General features: G+C 47.7%; 1 protein-coding gene across 1 annotated transcript; it reads left to right on the forward strand.

Moving 5' to 3' along the window:
- The first annotated feature begins 223 nt into the window (after positions 1 to 223).
- ZFP36L1 (ZFP36 ring finger protein like 1) lies at positions 224 to 3559 on the forward strand. Its single transcript, XM_067296560.1, has 2 exons — positions 224 to 397; positions 1044 to 3559. The coding sequence occupies exons 1-2, from the start codon at positions 341 to 343 to the stop codon at positions 1992 to 1994; spliced, it is 1008 nt and encodes a 335-aa protein (XP_067152661.1). The 5' UTR covers positions 224 to 340; the 3' UTR covers positions 1995 to 3559.
- The last annotated feature ends 16163 nt before the right edge of the window (positions 3560 to 19722 follow it).

Consider the following 19722-nt stretch of genomic DNA (forward strand, 5'->3'; position numbering starts at 1 on the left):
TTCCCTTCCCCCCCCCCCCCTTCTTCCTCCTGAAAGTTTTCCTGGGCCTGCCCGCCCGGGTGATTCAGTCGCGGTGTCAATCACCCTGCCCTCCTCCTCCTCCTCCCTTTCCTCCGGCCGCCAGCTCCGCCTCCCACGGGGTAAGTCCGAAACTTTATAAGTTGAGCTTTAGCCCAAGTCTGCTGGAAAGAGGGGGAGCGGCGGGCTGGTGGCGGCGGCGGCGCGGGGAAGGGCTCCGAGGCCGGACGCCGGACGCTGGAGGCTGTGCCTTCCTTACACTGTGATTCATTTTATTTTTGTATTATTACCCCTCCCGCTCTTCCCCCCTTGCTCTCCGAAGATGTCCACAGCCCTGGTGTCGCCGACCATCTTCGACCTGAGCGAAGTTATATGCAAGGTAAACGCGGCTTCGCGTTTTTGGTTTTTTTAAGTCCGGGTGTTGCGGGGCTGCTTCCCCCCACCCGCCCCCAAGTTGCGAGCAAGTTTGGGGCCGGGCCGCGCCGGGGGCGGCGGCAGCGCGCGTGGCCGCCGCGGCCGCCGCTTCCCGCCCGCGCCGCGGCCGTGGGGCCGGGCGCCCCCTCGCCCCGCGGGACGCGCCGGCCCGGGCTCCCGGCGGCGGCGGGGCGGGAGCCGCGGAGCGGGGAGCGGGGCGGGGGGCTGCGCTCCGGCCCCGCGGCCGCGGCGCGCAGCCCTCCCAGCCCGCCCGCCCCGAGCGGGGCTTTCCCAGAAAACAGCTGCAGTTTCTATTGGATGCAGCGCGCTCCCGCGCCTCGCTTTTATTTATTTCGTTATTATTGCTTTTTTCTTCCCCTCCGAGAGGGCTGCGTGCGCGCGGAGGGGAGGGGAGGGGTGACCCGCGGCGCTGGGTGGAGCAGCGCGGGGCCGCCGCGGGGGCAGCGCGGGCCGGGGGAGCCGCCGCCCGCGCCGGGATGCTGAGCCGGGTCGAGCCGGGACGGGACGGGACTCGGCCTCCCGCCCCGGGGGCTGCTGCGGGGACGCCGGCGGAGTGGTGCCGCTGACGGGCCCTTGGTTTCTCCCTGCAGAGCAACAAGATGTTGAACTACAGCCCCCCGGGGGTCGGAGGGTGCCTGCTGGACAGGAAGGCGGTGGGCACCCCGGCTGGCGGGGGTTTCCCTAGGCGGCACTCTGTCACCCTGCCCAACTCCAAGTTCCATCAGAACCAGCTCCTCAGCAGCCTGAAAGGGGAGCCCGCGCCCATGCTGGGCCCCCGGGAGAGCCGCTTCCGGGACCGCTCCTTCTCCGAAGGGGGCGAGCGCCTGCTGCAGCAGAAGCAGCCCGGGGGACAGGTCAACTCCAGCCGCTACAAGACGGAGCTCTGCCGCCCCTTCGAGGAGAACGGTGCCTGCAAGTATGGCGACAAGTGCCAGTTTGCCCACGGCATCCACGAGCTGCGAAGCCTCACCCGCCACCCCAAGTACAAGACCGAGCTCTGCCGCACTTTCCACACCATCGGCTTCTGCCCCTACGGGCCGCGCTGCCACTTCATCCACAACGCGGAGGAGCGCCGCGCCGTGGCGGGGAGCCGGGAGCCCGCCGTCACTGACAGACCCCGCCTTCAGCACAGCTTCAGCTTCGCCGGCTTCCCCAGCACTGCTGCCAGCGGGCTGCTGGACAGCCCCACTTCCATCACCCCGCCGCCCATCCTGAGCGCCGACGACCTGCTGGGCTCCCCCACCTTGCCTGACTGCGCCAGCAACCCCTTCACCTTCTCCAGCCAGGAGCTGGTCAGTCTCTTCGCCCCCAGCATGGGGGTGCAGGTGCCCAGCGGGGGCTCCCCCACCGCTTTCTTGTTCAGGCCCATGTCCGAGTCCCCCAACATGTTTGACTCGCCGCCCAGTCCTCAGGACTCCCTCTCCGACCAGGAGGGCTATCTGAGCAGCTCCAGCAGCAGCCACAGTGGCTCGGATTCGCCTGTCCTGGACACCTCAAGGCGTCTTCCCATCTTCAGCAGACTCTCCATCTCCGATGACTAATCTGGGATTTCCTCTTGCTCCCCCCCACCTCTATTACAATGTTAAGCTGAACTCCCCCACCCTGTTCCCCAGTCTGAGCTGGATGTTAACGTGTCCACCTGCCTGTCGTAGACCCACTGGCTTAAACCTTAAGTGCCAAATTACGATGAAAAGCAATAACGTTTACAAAATTAGTGCCTTTAACACTTTCACTGTGACTGTATTTACCTCTCCAGCTGCAGAGGGCACCAGCAACTCTGTGCACTTCCAGATGTGCAGGAAATGTCCGGATTCAGCTCCCTCCACTGGCCATGTACTGCATCGCCCTCTCCCAGTCCCTTCCCGACTGGCCAGTTTCCGCTAGGCTTCAGGCATGTGGACAACTGTTAACATCCAGTCCTCTCTCTCTTCCCCCCCCCCCCCCTTAAAGACTAATCTTGCCTGGATCCGCTCAGGTCTGCGGGAAGAAAAGCTGAGAACGGACAAAGACTGTACCATGAGTGGGACTCTGACTGGGAGGAGAAAACAAAAACCAGATGGACTATGAGAGACTTGATTTTGGTGCTAAAAGTTCCCCGTGTATTCATGTGACATCTTAAAACAAATAAAGAAATAGAGGGGGTGGGGCCGACGGAAGTCATTCCACACACAAGTTTGTGTAAACAAAGTTCCAGTAGACATAGCTTTAATGGTTTTGCTCTAGAGTACTTTTAGACCTATCTTAGAGCACTCACGCCAAGCTTTTTATTATTTTTTTTCTGGGTTTTTAATTTTGTATAACTTTTCAGAAATTGGAGAGCAAATTTTGCTTGTCACTGCACAACAATATAAAAAAGCTTATTTAACTTATCAAAACGTATTTATTGCCGAAACCTATGCTTTTTTGTTAATTTTGTTCATATTTATCGGGATGATGAATCCATAGAATATATTCTTTTATGTTTAAATTATGATCTTCCATATTAATCTTAAGATTGTGAAGTGTCTTTTTTCCTTTTTTTCCCCACAGTTTAATATATTATACTACAATGACATTTTTTGTAACTTTACACTTTTTTGGTTATTTTATTTTAAAAATGAAAAATTAATTTAAAAAAATGCAAAAACTGTGTTTGGATTATTTATTTTAGAATCCCCCTCTTTTTTTTTGTGTTGGACTGCAAATTGAGTTAATGTGCTTCTTTGCCTTTCCTCTTCTCCTCCTCTTCCCCCTCTCCCTGGGTCTTGCATACCTGGGCTTTAGAATGTACATACCTGAGCTCTGTTGTGAGACAGTTTGGAAGGAAGACATTTTACTTCCTCTTTTTGTATAAATTCTTCAAGGAGAAAAGCCTTTGGCTTAAAGTGCCTATCTGAAGACATTCCAAATACAGTTTGTCTTTGTGTTTCTGTATTCCAAGTTCGGAGTTTTCCTTGCTGAGGTGAACGGGACTGGCACAAAGAGAATAATGAATGTAATTTTTTTCCCTGTTACTGTTCACTACATTGCTTTTTCTTCCTCTCTGTGTGAGTTTATTTAAAAGAGAATCTCTTTTGTAACGACTGTTTGCAGTTTAAATCAATAAACCCCAAGTTTTTTCAAGAAACTGACAGTGAAGCTGGTTTTAATTGCAAAAATGGAGGTGCTGGTTTTAGATAACCACTCAAATGCAGATATCTTCTTCCTTTTGACCCCAAGATGCCCACTGGGTGCTCTGGCACCTGCCAACACTCCTCACTGATGCAGCCAGTTAGCCCCATCATGCAAAGGGATGCGCAGCTCTGTGTCATCCTGAGGTGGCTTCCCCACATGGACTCTAACCCTCTCTGTCTCTTACTGGAGTCCTCTGATCTTGAGTTGCTCAGTCTGTTCCTGCAAGCTTCTTTCTGATCCTTGTGGTCTAATCCTTAGTTTGGCTTTTGTTCCTGCTGTAGGGAACAGGCCCTCTCCCCTTGGGGAGAGCCTGTGCTGTACTTTGAGTGAGGCTCTTGTGGGATTTGAAGTAGTATGAATTTTCTAAATCTCAGGCCTGGCTTGTTAGTGATCCTGATTGACTTTGTCAAAGTGGCTGTTTTGGCATTTTACAAGGGAGAGGAACATGGACCCACAGTTGCGTCTCTAGGTATGTTTATCATCCTGAAATTGCAATCAAGCCATTGTGCACCTTGATGTAACAGTCAGCGATCCCAGAAACTTCTGAAACCAGTGTTTTTGTTTAGGGATGCTTCTTTGCCAGTGCTGCTTATGGTGTAATTCTTGTGTTTTCCCCTTTGAGCTCTCCTCTGGAGAAAGTTTGGCACTCTTCATCTGAACCTGCTCCAGCTCTCTTCTAAATCAGGAGTGGAATATTGCTGCCCAACCACTGATCATCCAGTTGTCTTGACATGCTTCAACATTAAAGAGAGACATTTCCTAATTCATATTGGAAGAGTTCCTGCAAAACAAAAGCTGCAGGATACCCTAGGGCTTACACCGACATACCTTCTCTGCTATTGGCTTTTTGCAACTCGCTTTCTTGTGTGGTCTGGCAATAAAGGAGAGTTAGGTGGAGGAAGGATGGTGGAGAGGAGTGTTGCTGGTTGAAGTTGGTTCCCATGAACAGTATAAAAGCTGCGTGGGGAGTTTGCTTGGCAGATGTGCACGTAACTGGCATGTGGTATGTTCTGCATGCTGGTGCCTGAGAGAAGAGCCTCAAGCACAGTCCAGTGCTGCTAGCAAGTGACGGTGTCCTTCAAATACCTTCTGCCAACAGCAGCGTTGCCCCTGCATTCAAAGGCGGTGGGGCCCGGCCTGAGAGAGAAGTTCCTACCTGGAAGACATGCGCGCAGCTGCAGTAATTGCCCGAGTCTGCCTCCTCAATGCTTGCTGGAAGTGTAGCCGTTCAGCCCCTGAAGAGCAAGGGCTATCTGATCTGGAGAGGATCCCAAACCTATCGCAGGGGGTGCACATGGAGCTTGAAACTGTTTGCTTCCTCTTTGGACTTTCTGCACAGCTCTTCAAACAAATATGCTTTGCCCAGTTAATAATTGATGAAGAAAATAGCTGTATTAGTCGCATGGTGCTATTGGTATGACAAACAACTGGGAAGCTGTGTTAAAAGCAGCTTGTCACTCACACTGCTTGCGTACTTCCCTTGTCTTTCTGGTGCACTAGCTCTGGGAGACCAGCAGTATTTTTCTTCTGTGAGTTTATTAATGCTAAATACTCTATCACTGGCTATTTTGCTTTGTGAAACTAACCTTGAGCTAGGTCACACAGGGGCTAGAGAAGACCAGAATAGGCAGCAACAAAAGTTTACTTTGCGTAATAGCTTTAAAGAGAGAGAGAGAGCACATGCAAGAGCCTCCAGCAATGCGGGGATTTGCCTGATCTGATACCATTGACTTTCACTGTGGCTTGGATATATGCAGAAGCTAGTCTGGAGGGCTTCTCTTTCCTCCGAACTGCAGTGGATGAGTTGTCCATGCTGTTTCTTGTAGGTTTATCATCTGTCTTCCCTAGCAGCTGGCCACATGTTGTTAATATCCTAGCGAAGGCTCAGGAGAGTAAATAGGCTTTCCTGGAAGGACAGTTTTGAGGTACACATTCCTGTGACTTAGGGGCTCTTCCATGCTCTGGCTTATTCTTGGGACTTTCAGAGTGCCAAGGAAGAAAGGGCAGGCCTATTTGCTGGCACAGTTGCTCCCGATGTGCCCAGTGTCTCAGGGCAGAGTGAAGCACCCACGAGGATGAGACACCTGTTGGACTGTGGCATGTGCCTCAGTGCACTTTGCAGATTGCTGTTCTGGCTCTTACTGTGGGGCAGAGGACGGCAACAGTGGCTCTTGCTGCTCCTCATGTACTACTGGTTACAGTGGTGGTTGCTCGCCATGTCTTCCTTGTAAGAAGGTTGGGTCCGTGCCTTCAGGCTGCAGGCATTAGTTGTTACTTATCTTTTTGACTTTGAAGTCAGGTGACTCTAATGCTATCCACCTTCAACACTTCTAGCTGTCTTTGGAAATTACAGTCAATGTCTCCAGCTGCCTATGCCAGTTGCCTCTCGGGAAGGAATAATGTGATGACATTGATCTGCAGAGTTCCAAGTGACTCAGATCCCACATTGGTATTTTCCTCCTTCCTTTCTAATTTCTGCAAGAGTTGTAGGTGTCCAAGTGACTGCACCGTCTACCACCTTGGTACAGAGCAGGTGTGGCTTTTGTACTGAGACATCTTTAGTGCAGCAATGCTTTCTTGACTTCTTGGGGAAGGGCAGTTGGGGGCTGTGGGGAAAAAAAGCCTTCTTATTTCACAAACTTTTCTATAGAAGAGGCATGCAAAGTGAACTAGGGTTCTGTTGTTGTTTTTGAGGAAAATGAGAACAGGTTGCCTTTACTTTTACTTCTACTTTAGTTTCGGCCAGCCTTTGCTTAAAGCTATATGTACATAGGCATGGTGTCCCAGAATTGCAAGCACCAAAAAAAAACCATGTAAAAAAAGTGCTCAAGGTTCCTGGTCCTGACACTATTTTGCCCTATCAGCGTAGTCATGAGATTGGGAGGCAGAGAGGAAAAGAACTCAGGAGGTTTGAAAACAATAGCAATAAATCTGGAAGACAGGTAAAAGCCGGCCTCAATTTTCTCTCTTTAAAGACCCTGCGCAGGGAGGGCATGGTCTGGGAATGGGACTCAGAGCTGCTATCGCAAATCACATGGGGACACCAGGCTCTGCAGGGCCTTGCAAAGTAGAGAGGTCATGATGGCATGACGGGAAATGAAGGGGTCACTGTTAGGGAAATGGAGAGCAAGGGAAGAGGTGGAGATAAGTCTCCACTGCATTCAGTTAGCAAAGGTGAGAGAGAAGTCATGCTGCCTTGTGTCTGAAGACTTCTTAACTAATGGAAGTTGAATGCAAGAACACTAATGAACTGCATCTCCCCAGCGTGATTCAGGAGCAGCTGTGCTCAGAGAAGATCTGGATAATGTAGCCTGCTGGATATTATCTGATGACTGTGCTCAAGGATATGAGTATTAAGATGCAGTAATACATGCGAAAACCACAGCATGCCCTTTACACCTGTTAATTGCTACAATTTGTGTGGCCAGTGTTGGGAAAATCTGGCATGTGCTTGAGTCTGGAGAAAGAGGATTTGGGAGGCTGCAAAGGAAGCAGGTGCCACAAGCAGTGTATGAACAGAGGAGGCTTCTGGCTCCAGTGCTAAAGGTGCGCTGCAGAGGTTAGAGGTTGCAGATACGTGCAGAGATGGCACTGACTTGACAGCATGGTGCTGATAACTGCATGGGGGAGGGATGTGGGCTTGTACTGGAGGGAGGCTCCTCATGCCCCTTGTAATGGGAGCTGTGGAAAAAAAAAACATTAACACGTATGGTCTTGTGCAGGGGGGTTAGTTACTGGTGCAGGGAGCTGCTGCAATGATTGGCCAAGTGCTCTGGTGATAGGCAAAAGTGCGGTGAGTGAAATGAAAACGGGTAAAAATAACTAAGAGGGAAGAACAGTGCCTTACCTGGGCTCCAAAGAAGAGAGTTCAGGAGGAGCCCACACCAGAAACAGTTTGAGGGGTAAAAACAGAGCAATGAACAGGAGGAAAACAGCAAAACTAGCGCTAGATGGAAGTTTAACTGGGAGGAAGGGGTAACACCCAACGCAGAGGGTCTCCTGAGGCGAGGGAGAAGGCAGGAGGAACAGCCACTGTTCCCCATTTCCTCCAGAGTCAGGACCACAAGGAGGGACCACAGGACTCTGCTCAGCAGGGAGGCTGCAAGCGGCTGCTGGGAAATGGTGGAACTGCCCTCCGGGCTCGGGGCCAGTTCAGCCCAAAATATTAGAAGCTGATTTTGCCTGGTGATGTAAAATGTCCTTCGTCTGGAGACTCTCTGGCCCGTTAAGCAATGCCTGTTCCTCACAAAGCCTATACTTATTCCCTAGAATATTTCCAATGAAAAAAGTTCCTCTAAGACGCCCTAAACCAATACCTGCTGTGACTAAGCCCTGTGGGCAGCTCCGCAGCTGATTTATATCCTCCCCCTACAAACTGAAGGGGTTAGAGTGGAAACAGATGCCGCGTTAAACATAGCCGAGGGCACCGAGCAACAAAATTCTGCAATAAAGCGGGGAGGAAACGGGACTATGGGGCGGTTGCTGCCAGGCGTGACGCGGTTTCTTGTTTCCTTGTAGGCAGAACAGAACTCCTTTTGGCTGCTGCAGCTTTATGGGCTTGGTTGAGTTTATTATACTGCGAATGTTTTGAATTCCACATCTTAATTTCCAGAGAGGTTTTTCTTAACTTTTGCTTTTTTTTTTTTTTCCTGGTTTTGATTTTTTACTACCACTGCCTTAACCTCTCCTTTTCAGCTGGGTTTCAGTCAAAACTGCCATTTTCTGAGCAAACAGAGCCTGGAGTTCTCCCTGCCTGGGCTCCAGCTGCAAATTAATCTCTTTTCGTAGTTTCATTTTATGTCCGCCCACCATCCCCACCACATTAACTTAGTCAACACATGGAAGTGAAATTTTTCCATGCAAGTTCATCTGGGTTGTAAGGCTGCATGTAACACGTGAGTGCCAACTCCAGGGTCATCTTGCACCTCTGGGTGGAAGGAAGTTTTTCCCGTCCCCGCCACATATAGAGCAGTTGTCAGCGTTATGTGAAAAGTGCAACTGGAGCCAGTGGAAACATTTCAGCATTTGACATTTCTATGTTTAAAGTCCTGCCACACTGGCCTGGCAAAGGCAAAACCATAGATTTGGTATGTTTGGAGTGCCTTAGGTGCTATGAGGCCACCATTTGGCAAATGAGCTGGTTGGACATTTTTCAGTGTAGTCATTCTGTCTTTCTGGAGTTTATCTCCCTCCTGGTGAGGATGGAAAGTGCAAGTAATGAAGATGCTGACAAAGATGGATAGAGCCTGTTGGTCCATGTAGTAAATGTGCTGGGTACTTCTGTGTGATTCCTTTCTTGTGTGGGTCTGGGAGGATTTTACAGATATTTTGGCCACTTGGCAAATATAGCCTTACCTATTCCACAGATTAGAAAATCCCTGAGATATACAGCTGTTAAGTGAAGGGACTCATCTGGGAGTGGCACAATATCAGAGGAAGAGCTGCAAAAATAATTTAGGACTCCTGATACTCTTTCTCCTGTCTTAGTCTCCAGGCAACAGCAAATATTTCTCCTGAGTGCTCTGGATGAGCAGATGCCAATGCTGATTCACAGGAAAAGGATGTAGCCACACAGGCCATAGAAATGCTGTTTGGGATGGCAGCCACAGCCCCTAAGGAGATATTAGGCTATATGGAACAAATGCCAACAAAGCTATTTCTTGAAGCTCTTGCTGTATTTGCTGTAAAAGGATTTCTTGAGCAGTCATATGTGGGAGCCACCATTGTTTACCTTGCTTATAGCTAAAGAGAGAGAACATACTGTTTCACAACTCTGGCTCTGATGCTGCAAGGACTTTAGAGCACTAGGAAGATCCTGGCTGTACTGAGGCATTGCAGTCACGAGAAATGAGGAAAGGTCATGTCCATGGACAACATGGGAGTGTAAAAGGTGCGCTTTTGCTTGGAAAAGGGACTATGCTGAAAATGTCCAGAAAGGTTTCCTGCTCATGTTCTCTCAGCCTCACGTCTTGTATGCTAAGTTTACAAATAAATCCATTTTTCCCATGATTAGACTTACAAATTTATCCTGGAATTGAAAAGCAGAGAACAAATCTAATTCACCCTCTCTTGAGGGTGCACAGCCAAAAGAGATAGGGGAACTACAGAAAATTATTTTCTTCTAAATGTAGTAATATGGCTTTGGATTCATAGACTGAATTTGCTGACCAAGATATTTTCCTTCTTTTGGCAGTTTTCTGATCAGAAAAATACTTTTAATATGGATGAAAACATAACTGGAAATGTTTTCAAACCATTTGAAAGTTTGTTTCAAAAGCAAACAGTTTGTAGGAACTTGAAGGCAGGCAGCTGGAGGAGGCTGGCAGTCTTGTGATGGAGGCTGAAGGCAGAAGGCTTGTGGGGTTATCAGTGTACCATCCAGGTTGGCAGGGATTTCTAGTGAGTCAGCTAGACCTTCCCTCTTAACTACGATAGGACTGATTTCATTATCCCCAAACCACCTCTCAGACACAGATAGTTGTCTAGGGGTAGCCTTGAATGTCTCCAGTGTTGGCGCTTCCACCACGGTCCCTTGTCAGGGTGTTTCACTGTTTCAGCCTTCTCCCAGGGCATCTTCTTTTCCAAAACTTTCCACTGCTTTCTTCTAAACCCACCCTGTGATTTCATTTTCAGCTGATTCTGCTCTCCCTGATTCTGTTCTGGCTGTGATTTTTGTGGAGGCAAAGTCAATTTTTCTGGCCTAATCTGTGATGAGAAAAGGAGAAAAGGGCTATATCAAATTACATTAGTTCTTCTAGATATACTATGGGATGTGGAGTTTGACCTTTTGTCACAGAATCGTATTGTGGACTATTTCCATTTCTTCCCTTCCCAGGGGCCTGACCCTTCTCTCAGGGTGTTTGCATTGCCGGCTCCCCTCACACGGCCTGGCTGTGATGGCTGCTTCTTGGGAATTTAGCCCTACTAGGTTGCATGTATGAATATCTAGTTCTGATTTTAGTGCTGAGCTCCAGGGCACCTGGGACCCTGCTGGGCAGTCGCCCCGCCATCAGTCTGGTCGCTACGCTGGGGCACCCACCAGCACATTCAGAGGAGGTTGTGCTCCTGCCCTAACACACTCCTTCAGGTTTCCTTCCTGAAGGAGAAACATTCGTTCTTGTCCCCAGGGAACATAAGCTTTGAAGCATGAGTTGGTTTGGTTCCACTTATCATTATCTTGGGTTGCCTAAATTACAGCGCTTGAACAGTGATCATAAAATTATCTGGCTTTAAAAAAAAGCAGCTGCAGAATTTGGCCCTGTGACCTCACTGAGCAGCTCACTTCCAAAGGGCGACCATATAGTGGGTAAAGAAACAGTCTCTTTTGATTCATCACAAATATTTGTCTCCCTTTTATATCAGCAACTGTCTTGCTTGGTTTCCTACTGTTGGTCAGTACAGGAAAGTACAGAAAATCTTTCACCGTGTGCTTCACAGTTCTGCCTAACTCTGTCACGCCTTTGCATTTAAATCATCCAGCATTCCTCACAAGCTACCACCACTTCACTAGCATTTTAAAGTGAAGTTCTTCCCTGAAAAAGAGACTCCCTAAAACAGCAGTAGTGATCCTTTTTCAGGGATGTTGGATCACATCTGGGTGCATTGCAAGTAAAATCATTTTTCTAACATCTGTCTTGTCTGGAAGCTGAAAGGCAGGCTAGCTGTTTTTTAATGAATCAGTCTTGACCAATATTAGGAATTCAGCAATGAGAATCTGGCTTCAGATTGTGGTAAAGTAACAGGCCAAATTAGATGCCTAATGTTTCCAAAGAAAAAAGCAATAAAAGCTTATTTTAGTCACTAAAAACAGCAGCTATGACTCTAAATATCCATAAGGAGTAGGTGAGCTGGATAACCCACAGTATCAAATACACACTTTTCCAGCAGTGGTACTTGCACTTTATTTTCATCATTGAGTTTGATCAGATTGTTCAGGTTCTTGTGTCCTATTGCTGACTCTAAGAGGGAGCTGTAACCTGTAATTCTGTTTTCTATCATGTCACTGGTTCATTATCCATAAAAACTTTGCCCTTTGGCTGGTGTTATTTATTTCTTCTTTCAATTTTTATAAGAGGCCTTATCAAAATTGGTTTGAAAATATGGGTGACCCACAGTATGCTTAGTAGGTCACCTTTATCTGCTCTTTCACTATTTTTTTCTAATTCAGTGTGTGACTGTCATCACATGCAACGTGATTAGCAATTAAAACCACTTAGGCTGATAAAACTTTAACCCTGCATCCCACGAGTAATTAAGCCTTGAACACCATAGGAAAATGAATGGAGGAGGGACTGAAGTATAGGACAGAGGTGAGTGAAGTCAGAGGGCGTGAGATGGGGTTGTCTGTTTGGTTCAGACGCAAAGTGTATTTAACGCTTTCTCTGTAGCAGCACAGGCAACAAGGGACATGAGATGGGTTTCAAAAGGTGTGACTCATCCTGCTAGTAAACTCAGCTAATTACAGACAGCAACCTAGTCTAACTGCTTTTCAGCAGAGCTTAACTCAGCAGGCACCTAAAAGCATTATGTGCAGCTCTGCTTGGATTTAAAGATCCCTCATTACCCCACTCCAGACACCTTGGCCTGCTCAGAAATGCCTGTTTTGGGGGATGGTTGCCTCTCTCCCACCTGAAGCTCAGCTGAGCCTCAGACTTAGACAGATTGCTGGGTGCACTCCTGATGAAGCCTGAGAAGTCATGAGTGCTCAGACTATTTCCTCTAATGTCATCTTGTGGTTATGGGCATCACACACCAGTTTGCAAGAAGAGTTAGACTACCTGTCCTGCAAAGGGGAGACCTAAGGTCATCCGTGAGCTTGCACAGGTGCAGGAAGCTGTGGCACCTTCCCTGCCACAGTGTGCTCTCATCCCTCCCTGAAACTGGGCTGCTCACATGGCCGTGCAGGGCACGGACAGTTGCCTGGCCAGATGGACAGCAGTCAAAGGGAGCAGTGCTGATTCTTAATCTGTCCATGGTCTGCTGGGAACATGTGCACACCGTAGGAGCTGGGTCCTGCCTGCTGCTCTCTGGGGCCTGCAGTTCTTGCGTGGCCACCAACATGACAGCCTACGTACACCAGGTGCAAATGCCTCCACGAAGGTCCCTGAAGATAGCCACTGGCTTCAGGAGAAGTGGCTCCTTGTCTCTTCAAGCCAGAGACATCATAATCCAAGGTCTTCTGTTTCTTTGGTTGGTGCTCTGACCTTTAGGCTGTCATGCCAAAAGACTCTATCTTCATTTTTCAAAGGACAGAGGCCCTGTTTCCAGGCTTTCTTTCAAAATGGGTGAAGTGGCCTCAGGGGGCCTCTAGCCCTATTGTTTGACTTTTTTTCTTACAAAGCCAGCGGAGAAGCACTTGCTTACTTTCTACAGGTTTCAAAAGGCAGCTGTGTCACCTCGTTCTTCTGACTTCATAGGAGACTGAGGTGTTCATTTTAGGGGGGCTGGTTTGAGCTCTGGAAATGGGCAAGGCCATTCCTGCAGGAAGAGAGCAGGGTCCTGCGCTGGCTCGCTGCCGAGCACGCTGCATGCTGCAGAGCCGTCCAGTTGGCAGGAAGTTGCTGGCTTCCTGCAGAGGAGAAAAAGCCCCCTTTCCCTGCCCCCCCATGCTCATCGTGAACCCCTGCGAGATGCCAAACGGAGGCAGCTTGCCTTAGTCATCCTACTACAGAGATTGTTTTCAGAAAGGAGGTGTGTGGGGGCGCAGCTGGGACTGAGCAAACCGTGCCCCTTTTCCGAGGCTAATTTAAGCCACTGTTGTTAACCGCAGAACAAGCCACCCGGATCGCTCCATGTGTGCCAGAGCCCAGGCACGTCTGTGCTGGATTTCCCAAGGGACAGCCTGCTTCGCAGCGGCTGCACAAGTGCAAGGGGGAAGTGTTTCCCTGGGCGGCTCCCCGAGCTCCTGCGACACGCCAGCATCTCTTCCTAGTAGTGCTTCCTCCTCCTCCCTTCAGCCCCTTTCTCCACTGAACTGAGCACCCATTCCCAGGCCTGTGCAAGGGAAAAGCTGCTGCCACCAGTGGTGGTATCAGCCATTTCCATTAGCAGCTCCCGTTCCTATGGGAAGACAGACGTCTTCCTTGTCCAGTCACCTCTGTCAGGTGGTCTCAGAGCACCATCGGCTCGAGGCCTCTCCACATGGCAGCCCCAGCAACTGCATCAGCCCTGCTGCACAGCGTGGTGCCTCCTGCCCAGTACTTCTGCTGCTCACAAGCCCCTCTTGAATTGCTCCTCACACTTGCTAAGTCACAGGGCTTTTCTGAGGCACCCCTGGCCTCTGCAATGCCAAGTGGCCTGTGTACAACTCCCTGGTAGGTCTCTCCTTGATTCACCCCTTTCGTCCTTCAGCAGCACCTCTCAGGGGACCTGCCTCTAAACAGCTGCCATGAGCTGAGGGCAGCTGATGGCTGCCCACCAGCCATCTGGGGGCACCTCTGTCTTCACCGTGGCAGTCTCCTTCAGAAAGAGACTGAGCAGTGAGTTGTGTACTTTACCAAAGTCTAGACAGGTTTGAACTGAACCCTATGCATACACAAGGTACTTGTCTCCTGGTCCTGTAGGTCACCAGCTTTACTGAGAGTCAAAGACTGGCTGGAGCACTTGATGAGGCAAACTGGAAGCCCACCCAGCTCTTCCAGCCTGCTGAAATAAGGAGCCCTGCTCCTGAATGATGCTGTCCTCTGGATCTGCCTCCCCCATTCTTTGCATATCTAGGACCTCATATTCTTCATGTGCTAAAAAGCTTGTAATCAGTTACTTTCTAAAATGGCTGAAGAAGTTCAAAGGGCATGGTGAGTTCATGTCCTTTAGGGGAAGGAAAAACCCAGTGCTCTTATATTGCTGTAAGTACTGTCCAACCCCACCTCCTCTCCTTCTCACTGCTTTTTACAAGGCCTCACAAGAACTTTAGCAGGTGGAGAGGGCTCTGGGCTTGTATGTCTTTGACAGACAACACAAAAAATGTCTTTGTCAGGACAGGATTTTGCTGCCACATTGACTGTTGCTCTTCTCACACAGGTGCTATGCTTTCCTATTGGGTCCTAGAAGATTTATTTAGGTAGTGAAATGGGCTCTTTATTCATTAGCATTTGTAGAAATGTTGTCACATGAAACCGTATTATGGAATGATAGACAATAAAGTTCCAGAAGATAATTTGTATAATCAGGATTTTGAAAAAGAACATTTTTTCCCCTCTTATTTTTGGTGGATAGAGATTAACCGTGAAAAGGCTAGAGCTGGCAGAAGCATGGATTACTTTGCTTTTCACACATCTATTCTGTGTGGTCCCACTGCTAGGACTAGGACTGCCATTATTCTTCCCCACATCTGATGGTGAGGAGTGACCAGGGAGTTGAGTCTGTCTAGTTTCCTTGCTCAATCTGAGTGAAATATAAAGAGTAAACAAGAAACATGAATGCCAAAAAAGTAAAATCCAGTCCAACTCCAGGTAAAGGCAATGTACAGACTTCTTTTCAGTGCCCTCTAACTCACAGAACTGGTCCTGAACTGTTATCATTCAGTCTGCCAATAAAACAAAACACAGTATTCAATATGAAGTTGAGGAGGAGAGGAGTAAACTGCAGTGCAGGACTGAGCATCTGAGCAGTGTGGAGGACAGTGCTGGTGGAAGCTGGAGTCTTCAAAACCAGCCAAGGGCCTCTAGCTCTAGGACTGTGCTAGCAAGATTTGGCTGTGTATTGAGTGACTTGTGTTAGCAGAAGATTTTAAGTGCCTCCCAATAGCAGCAGGGGAGTGCTAGAAGAGGGACTGGGGAAAAACCTAGTGCAGAAACTGACTGTACTCTGTCTAGCTCTGAATTGCTGTTTCTGGTCCCGCTTTTACCCACTTTGTAAGAAGTTAAAAAAAAAAAAAAAAGACAGTGAAATCAAGATCAGGAAAAGAATCAAAAAGTCCCAGACAAATATGTTTTTGATAGAGGAACTGGATTTTGAAACCCTTGTGATGTTGGGTGTTTCACCTTGTCAACAATCTGCTGTGTACTGAACATACAGGACAGTGGGGTGGAAATACCTATGAAGCAGAGACAGTCTTATCAAGGTATGGTACCAGGAAATGCACCACTTTCTTGGCTACCTCATGCACGACACTATGGTTAAACCCAACAGCATGCCTCATCATAACATGTGCCTTATCGACCTCACTATCTGATGACAACAGCAGCCCTCAAGAGACCAGACTGACATCATCCAAAACCTCAGTAGTTAAGGGCAGAGGCTGAAGTATGTAGCTGGGTTACAAGCTGTGCTTGACTGTTGATCTGTTTGTACTGAACTTGCAGGCACTTTGCTAGAGGAGGAGGAATATAAAAATCTAGCTCAAATAGCTTTTTTAAAGTTTCTCATAGGGTATCATGCTATTTATCAAATGGCTGCAGAAAGCAAAGGAGGTTTTTGTCCTCAGCAAGTAGCAAAGGTCTGGTGCACAGCTTTTTGCAGCTTTGGGGGGGGGGGGGGGGGCTCAAACCAAAGTATTTTCACTGCCTGGAGAAGGAGAGAAATGGTGCCACTGGCGATTTGGTACCAAGTCCCATTCCTGACTGACCCAGATTTAAGTATATTTGGCTCTGAGGTTTGGGTTCAACCCATATCAGAGACAAGGGCTAGCTGTTGATCTGAGTGGAGCTCTAAATTTCAAATTCCTAAGATTAGGGATGGGTGGTGCAAGGTCACATTGCCAGTGTCTTTGGTTACTGCCGGTTCACTGTGGCAAACCATGCTGGCTCTAGCTTCCTTTGTCTCATTTAAGCTGAGAGGAATTTCTGCAGTCACAAATATGAGAAATGGATAAATAGAGCAGGCTTTTCTTGTGTAATATTCACCAGACTGCTCTGTTTTTAATTTGTTCTCCCTGTCCTGGGTTCTTCAAAACACCTTCTCTCATTTACGTCAGCATAGATTTACGACACCCCACTTATTCCAGACCTGGATAGCTCCATGGAAAAAGATTACCAGCCTTTTGGAGCTGCAGCTTCATGTGTCAGACAAAAGAAGATCATATGTGACTGGATTCATCTGTGAACTACCTTTGTATTTTACAGCACCTAGCACAAGTGAGCTTGGAGTTCACTGCACTACAAAATTGTTCAAAAAACAGTAACTGCTTTTAGCTTTTTTTTTTTTTTTTAATTGCAAGGCAAGCTTTCAGAGGGAAATGAAGCCAGATTTCAATGCTGAATGTATGCACAGCAACAAGAGGAGGGCCATTCAACACATGGACATTGCCTGTCCTTTTACAGCCCCTGCTGGGAGCTCCCTTGATTCAGCTCCAGCACCCATCTCCCCGGGAGGTGCTGCTGCTGGGGGCTGAGCCTCTTGGCATGGTGGCCACACCGCCCACCATGCTGCCGTACTGTGACACCGGCTGGGGAGCACACCTTCCCCAGCTCTGCACAGTGCTTTGGGGCCTTTTAGAGCCATCCATATTTGTTACATGGATTTGGGGAACTGGAAAGGGTCAGTGGCAGCGGTGCAGCGGGAATCAGGAGCTAACACAAAGGCTAAGCGCTGCTCCTGGCCACCTCTCCTCTGCCTTGCAGCAGATGCTCTCTCCACCTGAGCTGTGTGACACTGAGCCTCTGGCCGCTGTGCCTGCACCGTACCCTATGGTCCTTCCTGCAAATCTGCCGGAACATAGTGAATCCACTGAGAGAATAGCTGAAAAGGCTAGTTCAAGCTGATGTCTTTGGTAAACGCTTGTTTAACATCCTCCTCCTCTCCCCGCCAAGTCAGATGCTCAGGACAAGAAGCATGGAGGGCTGGATTTCATGTTACTTTTATGGCTGCATTCAGGCCACCATGTGAGAGGACACTGGAAAGTTGACTAAGGCTTACTTGCAGAAGAGGCGTCCACCTTCCGTGACAATAATTCCATTCTTACTGTGCTCTCACTGCAGTAATAAATAGCTGGTTTCTCATCATCCCATCAACACTGCATATCTCCAGCAGTGGTGCGGACAGTATGACTAACCAGCTACTTCAGTAATGTGTAAAGGTTTTGTTGTTGTCACAGTGTGCAGCATGCTAAGGGTATGTGCATGGGAACTACCTGACATGTCTGCTTTCTTCCTTCTGAATATAGATCTAACACATAGGCTAGCTGAAGTTTATCAAAAATTTCTCCTAGCCCTCCCCAAAAGCAAGGCTGAAACTTCAAGGAGGAGATGATCTGGATATTAGCCATAGTTACACTGGCCTGCTAAAAATCTGTTCCGCTGCCAAAAGACGGGGTGGGGGGTTGAAAACTACCCCTAAAAAAAAAAAAAAAAAATTATACCTGGCAAGTGAGAAAAATTGTCTCAGTGAACATTTGCCAAGGGAAGACCTGGAAAAAGGGTCTGGCAGGAATAAAACTGCCCCTTCAGACAGAGCGTTAGATAAATCCAGCTGTGTTGTGGACTTGGGGAAGACCTCCCAGAACAAGTGCAGAGAGTTTAAAGTGTCTTTTGAGGCATACTGTTATTCTCTATTTATTTGAACATATTTCTTGTTCTTTATGAATTTCAAGGAGCACTGAGAATGCAATGTGCCATAGAGGAAAAGTTTAGAGAAAGATTTGATTAGAAGACGAAATTAATTTTTAAAAGTCTGCACCTACAATACACTAAGTTGTTCCTCCTGTGAAGTGCACTTGTTTTTTCTCTGTCTGATGACACATATCTGGCCCTGCTATATTATTTGATTGGTGGTTTGGTTGATTTACTCTCACTATTACTAAAAACATTGTAAAAAAATAAATTTTACATAAGGACACTGTGGGAGATGGTTGAGATAAGGATTTGGTAGGAAACACAGATTGAGTTTTTCAGGTTTAGAGACAACTTCTGGTTTGCTTACCTGATGAGGAAAGGCCTTTGAATGGCTCTTGTGAAATATGTTGATGGTCTGAGGATCCACATCACAAGCTCCCCATGACAATTGCCACCAATTGACCACTTGTTGGCTGTCTCCACAGAGAAGCCTAGGAATGAATGAGTCATGGCAACTAAATTCCCCTTTTAGCCTAGTTGCCTCTCCAGGTCATCTAAAGGAGAAGCACTCGCAACAGAAGGGGAAAGTTAACTTTTTTTTCATGCTGTGAAACATTGATCCAACAAAGATCTTCTGCTTCCATGGATGTCAAGGCAGCATTTTTCACGAGTGTTACCTGAATAATGTACTAAAAGAACAATCTCAAATAGAGCAGGGCAAATTAGTTTGTGTGGATAATTGATTCTATGCTATTTCAGGCCAAACAACAGCAAAAAATGTATCACATTTGCAAACAGTTTTAACAGAAAACACTCAAAAACATTGCCATGCTTAAGTGCAGTATTATCTAAATGCTGTTTTTCATTTTTAAATGATTTTTAAGACCGAGTTTGATTACATTTTAATCATTTCTAAATGAAACAAACCTCCCCCCCCCCCAAAAAAAAAAACAGATTAAACACTTGGTGCTTTTCTGAATTCAGAATTACTGTTTGGGGGCAAGGGGAAGGTTCCATTTGATGAGGAAACTGAATTCTTTTTATTTGAGGTCTGCCTGGAACAGTAATCAATTATTCACACAGTTCTACTACTGCAGCTCAGATATAAATACCAATGAACCCAAGCAGGGAAGTATTCAGAATTTCCCTTGAGGTATTTTCAAGCGAAAAAAAAATTAAAAGTGTGAGTTAAAAAAAGCTTAAAGGAGTTTCTTTCCTGACACTGGCAGCATACTTGCAGAAATAAGTGCAAGTCTTGCCTTAACCCTGTCCCTTTCATCTGAAAGGAGCTTTTCTGCTTTTGCTTTTGTTAGAACTGTACACATAACAAAGCAAATACAGTCTTAAAGCAGCACTTCTGACGCAGTCGTACCGATAGGTTTGTGGGATTCGGACCAGGTGAATAACTTGTGTTCACAGCACCTGTGTCCCTCATGTGTCATTCCCTGCCCACCCTATCTGCACACCACCAAAAATCCTGCTGCCTTGTGCCAGTCTCTTCTGAGGGACTTGCCAGGATGTTTCTTGTGAAATGTTGATAGAAGTTGGAGTTGCAGTGACATGGACAGACATGGCTCAGGCTGCTGCATGAGATATTTCAGTGCTGGAGTTTGCCCTGGCTTTTATG

Source organism: Apteryx mantelli, chromosome 4, assembly GCF_036417845.1.
Source record: "Apteryx mantelli isolate bAptMan1 chromosome 4, bAptMan1.hap1, whole genome shotgun sequence".
In the NCBI taxonomy this organism is placed as follows: domain Eukaryota; kingdom Metazoa; phylum Chordata; class Aves; order Apterygiformes; family Apterygidae; genus Apteryx; species Apteryx mantelli.